General features: G+C 23.1%; 1 protein-coding gene across 3 annotated transcripts in view; it reads left to right on the top strand.

Annotated features, from left to right (window-relative positions):
• LOC117171412 (zinc finger and SCAN domain-containing protein 26-like) overlaps positions 1–13,514 on the top strand; it is a 42,169-nt gene that overhangs the window by 17,623 nt on the left and 11,032 nt on the right. For 2 of the 3 annotated variants that reach the window (XM_033358711.1, XM_033358712.1), the window contains exons 5-7: positions 4,982–5,239; positions 8,870–9,129; positions 12,558–12,948. In XM_033358711.1, the coding sequence (XP_033214602.1) occupies positions 4,982–5,239; positions 8,870–9,129; positions 12,558–12,948 (909 nt within the window). The remainder of the gene's footprint in view (positions 1–4,981; positions 5,240–8,869; positions 9,130–12,557; positions 12,949–13,514) is intronic. The other variant, XM_033358713.1, reaches the window with a different exon arrangement.

The raw sequence follows: 13,514 nt of genomic DNA, 5'->3' as shown, positions 1-13,514 counted from the left end.
CCTACACTCTTTACATTTGCTCCCCTTTTACTCATATTGATATTCCTTTTTTGTCCCTCTAATGTCACTATTAAGGGAAAGTGATCCGAATCAATATATTCTTCTACTTCTAGTTTCTTAACCTTCTCTCTTACATCATCATCCACTATCACATAATCAATTACCGTTCCCCTTTCACTTCCTGAGCGTGTGTATTCTCCTTTTTCATCCCCTTCTATATTCCCGTTTAAGATATACCATCCCAACTCCTCCAAGCTCTTTAACAACTTTTTTCCCTCCCCATTTAGTACCTTATCTTTGGATTTTCTTCCTTTCTCTTCTCCCCATTGTTTTTAGCAAAGATTTATTTTTCAAAATATGTCTTATTAAATTGTAAGGAATTTATAAAAAAAAAAATGTTTTTCCTCTATAAATTCAACTTAAAATCTGAGAGTAATTTACCGGGATTTTAAAAAACTTTTAAAATTATTATACTTTATGGCTTTTTAAACATAATTAAGATATTGGATTAATTGTTTCAAAATTTCCACCCGGGATTCAAAATAAAATTTCAAATTATTTATCTGGATTTTTTTAAATACGGTAAATTTTAAAAAAATATTTAATCAATCTTTTGTCATGATCAGAATAATATTCCCAAGCGCCTTAGTTCTGTAAATTTTTACAAATTTTATTTATTTATTTTTTCATCTGTAAGAAAATCAAACTCAAATCCTGGTAAAAAATTCCCTGACAGCTGGACCGGGAAATCGGGAATTTTTTTGAATCCGGGAAATGACAGTGAATTTTTTTTGGACCGGGAAAGTAATTTTTTTAACTGCAAAGTTAACTTAATCCAATTGAAAATTCCATAGTTGTATTTGAAAATTCATCTGTTTGGTTAAACATAAATTTTTTTAAACTTAAAATTTAATTATTCAAGTTTCGTTTGACGATTTATATTTTTTAATAAAAATTAATTTTTTTTTGTTTTGAAAATTGAACTATTTTAGTAGAAGATTTATTCCATTTTCGGTTGAAAATGATTATTTTTTTAGTTCAAAATTCAACTATTTGGTTGAAAATTTGTCTTCTTTAATTAAAAATGTAAGTATTTCTTTAAAAATTCCTGCCCATGTTCGATTTCAACACTTTAAAAATAATTAGTTGAATTTTTAGGTCTTTCAATTATGCTATTATTTAGCTTACAATGCGTATTTCAAATTTTTTTTACATTAAAAATTTTCCATTTTTCTTTCTAAGCTTACATTTTTAATTTAAAGAATTTTTAAATACTTTCTTTTCGAATATTTAGCAATATTTGAATTTTTATTTAAGAATAGTAAATTGAAACCAAATATTTAAAAGTAAAGAATCTTTAACTGATTTTTTAATTTTATTTGTTGTATTTTAATTTTTGTATTTGAATTTTAATTGTTATATTTGAAAAATGCTTAATTTGTAAGTGAAATTTTTTAATTTTGATGTATAATTTACAAATTAACATTTGTAGAAAAAATTTGAGTAATTTTAAGAGATATTTAGGAGTTTAAAAAATATTAAAAATTATCATGCAAATTTTAGAAAGTTTTCTTAAAATCTTCTAGAATCTTTTTTTGAAAATTTTGTTTAAATCTTTTTTAAAAACTTTTAAAATATTCTCTTAAAATAATTTTTCAAAATTAAAAGTAATTTTTAATTTTCCTAGGAATTGTAGAAAAAATTCAATTCATTTTCAAAAATATTTAGAAGTTCTGAAAAAATTTTCAAAATAATTAAAAATTTAAAACAAATTAAAAACATCTTCTAGATTTCTCAAGTTTTTGAAGCTTTCCAACGATGTTTAAACTATTTAAAAAGAAAATGATTGAATTTCTAATTTAAAAAGTGTTCAATTAAAACTTTTTCAGTTTTTCAATATTTAATGTTAGAAACCTTAAATATTGAAAATAATAACGTAGATTTATATTTTTTTATATTAAAAAATATTAGTACCTGTAATTTTATACGCGTAAATTATTGAGAATTTGAATATTAAAATTTTTAAATTAAAAAATTTTAAATTTCAATTTTAAGAGTTTAAAATTTAACAGTTCCACTTTGAGTGCTTTCATTTGCAGCTCAGTTTTTATTACCTGAAGTGGAAATTTTATTAGCGTTTCATTTTTTAAATTTCATTGATTAAAACGGCCACGCTGCAGGTATTTAAAATTTTTTCCAGGAATAGTTTTTCATAGTACAGAGTTATTAAAATATTTTGCAATTTTTTAAAACAATCGTCTTGGAATATGCATACAGTTTCGCAAGTTTTTTTTTTTATAAAATATGTTTTTCTTTCTTTTTTATGAATTCAAACATATAGTTGAATTTTCAACTATAAAAAAGCAATTTACAACCAAATAGTTTATTTTTGAAGTAAAAAAGAACACATTATTCAACCAAAAATGGAATGGAACTACCAAAAAGATAATTCGTTACAAAAAAAGATGAATTTTCAACTAAAAAAGAAAAATTGTCAACCAAACATTAAATTTTCAAACAAATTGATGAATTTTTAACTAAAATTATGTATCTTTAACAAACAAAAAAATTATCTAAAACAAAGTAATTTTAATTTTAGAATAGTAGTCGAATTTTCTACTAGGAATATCAATTTATTCCAAAAAGACGAATTTTCAGCTAAAAGATATCATTTTTCAACCAAAAATTAAATTGTTAAAATCTAATGTAAAAACGTTAATGTTTAATTAAAGAGATCAATTTTTAACTAAAATTAGTAACATTCTCCAACTAAGTAGTGATTTTTTAACTAAAATGATTAATTTTGAACTCAAAAAGTTAATTTTTAACAAAGTTGATATAATTTCAACATAATATTTAAATTTGAAACCAAGAAGATTAATTTCCACCAAAAAAAAACGATTTTTCAACCAAAAATTTAATGGTTAAATGTTTAAAAAATAAAATGTATGTTTAATCAAAGTCACGAATTTTTAACTAAAAATATGGAATATTTAACTTGAATAGCTGTATTTTCAGTTTAAAAAATGTAATTCTCAAACAAAAACAAATTTGTTTAACAAAAAGCTAATTTTTCAACTAAAGAGATGAATTTTTAATTCAAATTATGAATATTCAACCAAAATGATTAATTTTTCACAAAAAAGAGGGAATTTTCAACAAAAAAGTTTAATTTTCAACCAAACTTATGAATCCTTCAGAATAAAAAGAAAAAGAATTCTCAACAAAGAGTGTAATAGTTGACATTTCTACCAAAAAACATTTTACTTTTCAATTAAAAAACTGTTAAATTAAAACACAAATGATTTTTCAATCAATAAAGAAAAAAAAGTCTCATCCAAAATGTTGAGTTGCATTTTCAATATAATTTTCATCAAATTATCAACAAAATAGATGAATTTTTAACCAAATAAAATAAATTTTCAACGAAATAGTACAATTTTCCACCAAATAAATGAAATTTCAAACGACAAAATTAATTTTCTATCAAAAAAGAATAATTTTTCTAATAAATTCATAAATTTGTAAACAAATTTTTGAACAAAAAGGTGAATTACTCAGCAAGAAGATTAATTTTTTATTTCAAAACACAAAGTTTCAACGTAATATAGAGATTTTCCACCATATAGTTAAATTTTTAGTTATAAGATCATTTAAAAACGAAGGTATTAACAAAACAGTTAAATGTTGAAGAAAAAGTTCAACTAAAATGATGCATCATCAACCAAAGAAATGAATTTTTAACAAAAAAGATTAAATATCTATACAAAATTCTATGAAAAATGGAATAGTTAAATTCTTAGTCAAAAAAAAGGTAATTTTCAATTTTAAAAAACTGATTTTTAACCAAGGAATTGAAATTTCAATTGGTTAGTCAAGTATGAAAAAAAATAATCAATCTGCTGAATTTTCAAGCCATTTTCAACATTTTTATTTCAACAATTTTCATTTTCTACCAAAAAATGATCATTTTTAACAAAATACAAAAAATTTGATCCAAATATTTAATTTTTAATGGAATTTTCAACCTGTTAATTGAAGTTTTAACAAAAAAAGGTTAATTTTCTGCTTATAAAAAGACAAATTTGCAACAAAATAGGTGCATTTTCAACTTAAAAGATAAATTTTTAACAAAAAATACAAATTTTCAACAAGGAAATTAAATTTACAATCAATAAAGAAAAAAATCTCATCCATCATTTTCTACCAAAAAATAATTATTTTTAACAAAATACACAAAATTTCAACCAAATATTTTAATTTTTAATGGAATTTTCAACCTGTTAATTGAAGTTTTAACGAAAAAGGTTCATTTTCTACTTAAAAAAAGACAAATTTTCAACATAATAGATGCATTTTTAATTAAAAAGATAAATTTTTAACAAAAAAAAAAACGTATTTTTTTGACGAAAAAAGTGTTGTATATACAACCAAAAAATATGCAATTTCTACCGAAGTTGTTGAATTTTCAACTGAAAAAGATCAATTATTATCTAGCAAAAATGAAATAGCTACTTTTTTTACAAAAGAAACGACTTTTCAACCAAATTTGTTAAATTTCTAGCTAAAGAAATGAAATATTTGGTTAAAAATTCAACTGTTTCTTTAAAAATTCATTTTTTTGGTCGGAAATTCAACTGTTTTGTTAAAAATTCATCTTTTTCGGTTGAAAATTGAACTGTATTCTAAAAAATTGATCATTGTAGGTTGAAACTTAAAATATTATACTGAGAATTTGTCTCTTTTGCTTGAAAGTTCAAATATTTGGTGATAAATGGAAATGTTTTATCTAAAATTAACTCTGTTGTTGAAAATTCATCGTTTTGGTTGAAAATTAATCTTTTCGGGTTCCAAACTCAACCACTGTGTTGAATATGCAACTATTTTGTTAGAAATTATATATTTAAAAGAATTTTTTAAACAGTTTTCGTGAAAAAATCAACTTTTTTCAGCATTATTTATATTAATTTCTTTTCTACAGGATCAGATTTTCCTGCACGAAGATGAGGATGGACAACTCTATTTCAAGGATGACAATGGAATACTCCAACCTGTTTATTTAACCGAGGATGGAAATTATGCCATTGCCAGTGGGGAAGAACAGGAAACTCAGGGGCCTCCGCCACAGACAATGGAAGAAGACAAACAACAAGCAGAGGAGGAGGAGGAGGAGGAGGAGGAAGAGGAAGATAACTACATTCCCCAAATGGACTTTTCTCGACTTCTCAAGGGAAAAAAGGTGATTTTTCTATTAAAAATTTTTTTTTTTTAATTTATTAAGTCTTTTTCTCATTTTTTTTTGCGTTTTTTTCCCCTTTTTAAATTACAATTTTTACCCCTATTTTCAAAAAACTCCCTCTTTTTCCTCTTTTCTCTTTAAATATACGATATTTGAAATTGTTGGATTTGGTAAATTTGTTTATCTCCAAATAAAGATTACGAATTTTCTGCATCATCAATTTTGTAAATGAAAATTTTCAAGTAATTTTATTTCATTTTAAAATGGATTTATAAATTTTTCACGCTTTTAAAGAGATCAGAAAAATTAAATTATGTGCTCAAACTTATTTTTAAGAATTCTAGAAAAAAAGTTTAACTTGATTTTTGAATGATTTGAGGAGATTAATTTTTTTTTCATAGATTTCTGGGGAAAATTTAAATGCCTTAGGTTTTATTTTTAAAAATATAATTATTTTCGTTTTGCAGGAATTAAGAACGAAATTCTTAAGAGTCCTGGGAAAATTTGAAAGGGGTTTTTATTTTGAAAAATGAAGAGGAGATGTAAAAATATTTTAAGAGATATTTATAAAAGTTTTAAAAATTTCATAAAAAAATTTGGAAGGTATTTAAGAATTTTGAAAGGTTTCAAAAGAATAGGAAAAATGTTATTAAGATTCGTGGCAAAATTTCAAATCATTTTTCTTTTAATAAATAAAATTTAAAAAATTTTTAAATAATTAAAACTTCTAATGATTTAAAAAATGAAAAAATATAGATTTCGAAAAGAAGATTTTTCGAGTTTTGAAAGGTTTCAAGAGAATAAAAACATTTTTTTTATATTCCTTTTGGAAAATGTCAAAAAAGTTAGAAGATATTTAAGAATTGTTAAAGGTTTTAATAGAATAAAAAAAGTTCTGTTTATTTTTTAAATCAATTTAAATAGATGGAAAAAGGTCTAAAAATATTAAAAATTATTTTCCTGAATTTTTAAAACGAATGTGAATGATGAAAATTCTTTTTTTGTTCAAAATCTAACTACATAGTTGAATACGAAACTATTTGGTTCAAAAATTCATTTTTTTGGTCCATTCAATTTTTTAATCCATCATTTTAGTTGAAAAATCTTTTTTTCTCTCTGGTGATCAATTTACCTTTTTGGGTGAACATTCATGTATTTTGTTAATAATTAATCTTTTTTGGTAAAAAAATTAATCTTTATGCTTTAAAATTAATTTTTTCGGCTTAAATTTTAATTTTTTAATTAAAAGTAAATTTTTTTTACTGAAAATGTTTTTTTTTTCATGTTTAGTTGAATATTCAATTCTTTTGGTTAAAAATTCATTTCTTTGGTTGAAAAAGAGTTTTTAAAATTAAAACTTATTTCTCTGCTTGAAAATTAAACTACTCTATTTTTGGTGAAAAATGTATCTTTTTTTTTTTAGTAGAAACTTAACCTTTTTGGTTAAAAATTATATTAAAATTTGAAATATTTGGTTAAAAATTCATGTATTTTGTTAAAAATTATTATCTTATTGTATAAAATTAATTTTTTTTATTGAATCTTTATTTCTTTGGCTGAAAATGAGTTTTCTAAATTAAAAATTAGTTTCTTTAAACTGAACATCAATTTTTTAATCTGAAAATGTTACTTCGTTTTTTCGAATTTTTGTATAGACATTCAAACTTTTTGGTAGAAAATTCATTTGTTTAGTTGAATATTTAACCATTTCGTTAAAAAAAATTAATTTTCCTTAAAAACTTATTTCTCTAGCTGAAACTTTAAATATTCTATTTTTAATTGAAAATTGAACTATCACGTTGAAAATTCCATTAAAATTGAAATATTTGGTTGTAGCTTAATGTATTTTGTTAAAAATTATTATTTTTTGATATAAAATTAAGCTTTTTCATTGAAATTTCGTTTTTTGATTGAAAGTTAGTTTTTTTTTAAATTAAAAATTAGTTGTTTTTTTTCAACAAAAATGTTAACTATTGTATTTTTTGTCGATTTTTTTTATAGACATGTAATTTTTTTTCTAGAAAATTGTTAACAATTTATTTTATTTGATTAAAAACTTATTTCTTTAACTGAAAATTAAACTATTCTATTTTTGGTTTAAAATGAATCATTTTTTTAGTAGAAACTTAACCTTTTTGGTTAAAAATTAATGTATTTTCTTAAAAATGATTATTTTATTGTATAAAATTCCATTAAAATTGAAATATTTTGTTAAAAATTCATGTATTTTCTTAAAAATTATTTTTTTTTTTTGGTGAAAAATTAATCTTTTCCATTGAAATTTCATTTCTTTGGATCAAAATTAATTTTTAACTAAAAATTTAACTTTCATTTTTTCGCTTTTTAACATTTTTTTTGTAGTCATTTAATCTTTTTAGTTAAAATCGTATCCCTTTGGTTGAAAATATCACTATTTCGTTGAAAATTTATTTTATTTTATTAAAAAATTAATCTATTTTGTTAATGATTTGCTGAAAATGCAACCATTTGGTTAAAAATGTAGCTATTTCATTTCTTCTAGACAATTGATCTTTTTCAGTTGATAATCCTTTTATTTTTTTGAAAACTTGTATTTTTTTAGTGGAAATTTAAATTACTTTTGGTAGAAAATGCATGTCTGTTGTAAATAAGATTTTTTTTCTTTATTTATTGAAAAATCTTTCTTGGTTGAAAATGTAACTTTTTTGTTGGAAATTCTTTTTGACGGTTTAATTTAACAGTTCTTCAATTAAGAATTAAAATATTTTTTCTATACATATCAACTATTACACTGTTTATTGAGAATTCAATTTTTTATGAAAGTTTCATCAGTTTGGTTGAAAATTTAATTTTTGTTTGTTGAAAATTCCCTTTTTCTTGGTTGACAATGAATTATTTTAACTGAAAATGCAATAATAAAATTTTACATAATAAATTTTCATCAATTAAAACACTATTCCCAATTATGAGTGGGAATTTGGCAGTATTCCTTCCTTCGAGTTTTTCAAATTACACAATTATTTAGAGAAAGATTAATTCTTTAATGGCAGAAATCCTCAAAAAATTAACGTTATTCAATCCATAAAGGGCACACTTCCGTAAAATTGCATAAAGAGCATACTGGGTGTTCGGTACCCAAGGGTATGCAAATGTGTGCTGTGCCGTCGGTATTGGATAGTTTTTTTTACAATAAAATCAAAATAATGATGTTTAATATATCTAGTTTAAGGAGAAAAAGGTTTCATAACAGTTTTTGAAACTTAAAGTAGTGACAAAAAATCCTGTTTGGAAAAAATTAAAAAATCACTTCTTTCACTCCAAAATTCATAACTTGTTAAGTTTTTGATATTTTTACTTAAAATTTTACTTGAATACTTTCGAGATACGGCGCTTCAAATATAAAATTAGTCTCATAGTATAAAAATGATAAAAATCAAAATTATGTGAATTTGGTACGTCTTGTTAAAGCGCAAATAAGTCGTTGGGTGTTTTATACCCAGTATGCATTTTAAGGGTTAAAAATTGTGAAATTATTTATAAAAAGATTCTTTCTTGTTTTCCAAATGTAAAAATATATTTTGAATCTTTCCCCTATTTGTTGTCTGCATTTTTTCGTGAGAAAAATGAGTAAATTATAATTTTATTTTTCAGATGCCGATAATGCCGCCTCCGACTAATCAAGAAATGGAGGGCGAAGACAGCACCGTGACGATTTCCCTGATTATTTCTGAGGACGAACATGGACAGAAAAGGACTCAGGTCATCATACCAACGGCTGATAATACGAAATGTGACATTTGCAATAAGACTTTTAAGACCTCCTTACAATTATTGAAGCACAATAGGCTGAAGCACGCACGCGAGGAAGACATCACTACAAGGAATTTCCCTTGTGATTTATGTCCAAAGAGGTACATTCAATACTTTTTTTCTTTTTTTATAATCTTCATTTAATCTTGATTTCAGTCCAGATATTGCAATTTTCAACAAAATCGTTTAATTTTTTAACCAAATAGTTTAAGTTTTTAATTAAAAAGACGAATATTTCAGAAGGCAATTGAATTTTTAAATAAAAAAGATGAGTTTCCTTAACAAAAGACGATTTTTTAATAATTTTGTAAAGTTTCACGAAATTGAAAGACATTTTGTCAGGCTCCTGAGAAAAATTAAAATAATTTTTTATTTCGAAAAATTAATTTGAAGAGACTATTTTAAAAGATTTTAGAAGCTTTTAAAAATAGTTAAAGAAGAATCGGAAAGATTTTAAGGCAATTTTTTCAATTTTGCAGAATAATTAAATATTGCAGGAAAAATTAAAATAATTTTTAGAAATTAGAAGGTTCAGAAAGTCTGATAAGGTTAAAAAAAAAAATAATTTTTCTTTTATTCGTGTGCAAATTTAAAATAATTTTTTATTTTAAAAAATAAACTTTAAGAGGAAATTGAAAGAGGATTTTAAACATAACAAACGATTTCCTAAAATTTCTAAAAATAGTTTAGAAGATTTTAAAGCAAAATGTTTCAATTTGGTAAGATTGCAAGGTCGTTTTTTTAAATTTGGAATAATATTTGAAAATGCAGAGAAAAATTCGTGTCGGTTAGAAATAGTTTCAGGAATTTAAGGCGTTTTAAGTAGATTAAAAATATTTGAAAACTCGGAAAATTTAAATTAAATTTAAATTTTCTAGATTCTTTTTTAGCAAGCCTGAAATATTTAAAAATCTTTAAAATTTTCTCAAGAATCTTATGAAAATTATATTTACGTACATTTAAAAACAAGGTGATAATACTTATTTTCTTCTTCTCAATTTTCAGAATTCAATTTCAACATGGATTTATTATAGCACTTCGAAAAATAATTTTCGATTAATTTGAGTGTTGTCAGCGATAAAAAAAAATATTCGTTAATGGTCTTTCTTTAAGAGTGACATACAAATTTAAAAATATTTTAGATTCGTTACAAAGTCTCAATTGATTAAAAAAATATTACATTTAAGAGCTCGTCATTTCATTGTAATAGAAAACAATATTTTAGGATTTATCATATTCCTTGTTTATCATCTATTCTATAGATATAATAATCATATTTATTATATAGTAGAATTATATTTGAAAACGGCAATATAAAAAAAATTAATTGGTAAAAAATGAATAACAAAATCATAAATTAACAAAAAAAAAAAATTGCCGAATTATAAAAGAAATAAATTGTTAAATTCCCATAAATATTTCTACTTCTGAAATTTAAGTTTGACGAAATTTAAAATTTGCCGAAAATAATTAATAAATTATTAATTAATGATTAATTAAATTGTTTGCCTTATATATAATTATATTAATAGCTCATAAATCAATGATTAATTAACTATGTTTCAAGTTGGTTTTGAAGTCGGTGAATTTTATTTTCGGATATTTTTAAATTCGGAATTTTATTTTTTGTCAATTAAAGATCTTTTCGTTATTTGAAATTTGGAAAATTTTTATAACTTGATAATAATATATATTTTTGACATTCTTTTTATTAATTTATGTATTTGTTATTAATTTTTAAATTATTTTTTATAAGTTCTGATTGCGAATTCTTTTCTTTTTTGGGTTGAAAATTAATTTCTTAAACTGAAAATTTAAATATTTTCTTGAAAATGGTCTCTTTCGGTTGAATTCAACTATTATTTAATAAAAATATTTTTTGTTTGAAATCTGGACTACTGGGATTTTTGGTTGAAAATTCAATTCCTTGATTGAAAAATAACTACTTTATTAAAAATTAAATTTTTAACTTGAACTTTATTCAATATGTGTCCTTTTTCTTTAAATTCACCTGTTATTTTTTTTTTAAATAAAATCTTTTTTGTTTCAAATACAAAATATTACATTTTGAGTTGACAATTTTTTTCTTTTTTTAATTGAAACTTAATTTTTTAAACTGAAAATTTACATATTTCGTTGAAAATTGTCTGTTTTAGTTGAATTCAACTATTTTTAATAAAAATAAATATATTTTTTGTTTGAAATATGGACTACTGGAACTACTGGCATTTTTGGTTGAAAAGTAATCTTTTTTGGTTGAAAATTCAATTCCTTGGTTGAAAAAAGAACTACTTTATTAAAAATAAACTTTTTAACTTTTGTTAAATATTTATTTTGTTCAAAATTAATCTTTTTTTTTTTTTTAATTCATCTATTTTGTTAAAAAATCATTTGTTTTTGGTAGAAAATTCGTATTTTTAGTATAGATAATTCGTTCTTTTGGACTGAAAACTCCACTTTTATAGTATAAAAATTTTTTTTTTTTTTAATTCACCTTTCTTTGTTGAAAAATATTCTTAAAAAATCGTCCTTTTATTGAAAAATAAACTATTTGGTTGAAAGTGAAACTGGTTTTGGATGAAGTTTAAATTCTTTTATTTAAAAATTCGAACATTTTGTTAAAAGTTGTGTTTTTCTTTTTTAATTTAGTCTTTTATGTGTTGAAACTTCGACTATTTTGGTAGAAAATTCAGCTGTTTGATTGAAAATGGGCTCAAATTTTTGTTATTCTACTTCTTTATTTGAAAATTTAACTGTCTGCAAAAAAATGAGTCTTTCTATTTTTACAATTTATATATTCGGTTAAAAATTCAACTATTTTGATGAAAATGTAATTATTTTGTTGAAAATTCACGTATTTTCTTACAAATTCTGTTTTTTCCAAGAAGTCAACTAGTATGTTAATAATTCAAATAATTTGTTGAAAATTTGTCTCTTTTTTTTTTTTTGTTTAATTTCGAACATTTTGGTAGAGAATTCCATTATTTGATTGGAATGAACTTTTATTTCGAAAATTCAACTTTCCAGATTGTAATTTCACTTTTTTAATGAAAATTTTATTATTTTGTGAAAAATTCAGTTATTTTCTTACAAATTGATCTTCTTTTGTCGAAAATTCGTCTTTCTTAGTTGGAAATTAACTTTTTGTTAAAAAATCAACTGCCTCCTGAGAAAATTGTATTATTCTTAAAAATGAAATTATTTCGTGGAGAATGAACTTTTTTGTGAAAAATTCAACAATTTCGTTTATGATTTAACTATTTATCTGCTAAAGATTTAATTGTTTTATTGGCAATTCAACTATTTTCTTTAAAATGCATCTTTTCGTTCGAAAATACAACTTTTTTGGTAAACATGTGTTGTCAAGATTTATCTTTCTTGGTTAAAAAATGAACATTTTCTTTAATAAATTAAAATTTTCACCTTGGAAAACTCAACTAGAGAGTGTTTTTTTTTCTGGACTACGCAATATTTTAGATTCTGCATTGAATCTAGTAATTGTAGATATAATTTAATTTGAATATTGCAGGTATCCTGATCAGAATTCGCTGGCACGCCATCGAAAGACACATACCGGAAATCGATTCCAGTGCCTCGAGTGTCACAAGTCGTTCCAAAATCCAAATGTTTTACGACGCCATTTAAGCCAGCACAATCCAAATTCGAAACCACTTCCCTGCATTTATTGCGGTCGACGATTCTTGGACCAGGTGAATCTCGACCGACACGAATTGTCGCATCGGGCTGCGGAAAAAACGAATCATCCCTGCGATGTTTGCCACAAGGTCTTCATGAACGCCTCCGACTTAAACCTCCACTTAAAGACTCACGACCCGGACAGAAAATTCGATTGTGAGGTGTGTGGTCGGGAATTCAATCGCTTAAACAATTTGCAACGTCACATGATGGTGCACCAGCAAGTACGTCGAAATTATTTTGTTCTACAGGGTGTCTAGCGACCGGGAAATCTGGAAAACAAATCCGGCAATTTTGTTTAGGATCGAAAATTTATTATTATTATTATTATTTTTTTTTTAATGTAACGGATTTCTAAAGGAAAGGAATTTTAATTTATAACCAAATTCTTAAATTTTTGATCAAGATGATTAAGTTAAAAAAAAAAAATAATCATAAATCATCAACAAATTATGTACATTTTTGCTTAATAGGTTGTATTTTCAACCTTGAAGATTAGTTTTCTGCAAGAAAAGACTAATTTTTAACAAAATACATTAGTTTTTAACAAATCAGTTGGATTTTGAACCATATACCTAAATTTTTAAACAAGAAGAATTATTTTCTCGCCAAAAAAATGATTCAGCAACAAAATATATACATGGTTTATCTAATAGTTGAATTTTCAACAATGGTCCACCAAATACATCAATTTTTAACGAAAGAATTCCATTTTCAACTAAATATTTAAATTTTCATTCAAAAAGATGAGTTTTCTATAAAAAAAAAAGAATTTTTAACAAAAAACCAA

The sequence above is a fragment of the Belonocnema kinseyi genome, chromosome 4, assembly GCF_010883055.1.
Source record: "Belonocnema kinseyi isolate 2016_QV_RU_SX_M_011 chromosome 4, B_treatae_v1, whole genome shotgun sequence".
Taxonomy (NCBI): domain Eukaryota; kingdom Metazoa; phylum Arthropoda; class Insecta; order Hymenoptera; family Cynipidae; genus Belonocnema; species Belonocnema kinseyi.
This window is presented reverse-complemented; position numbering and strand designations above follow the sequence as displayed.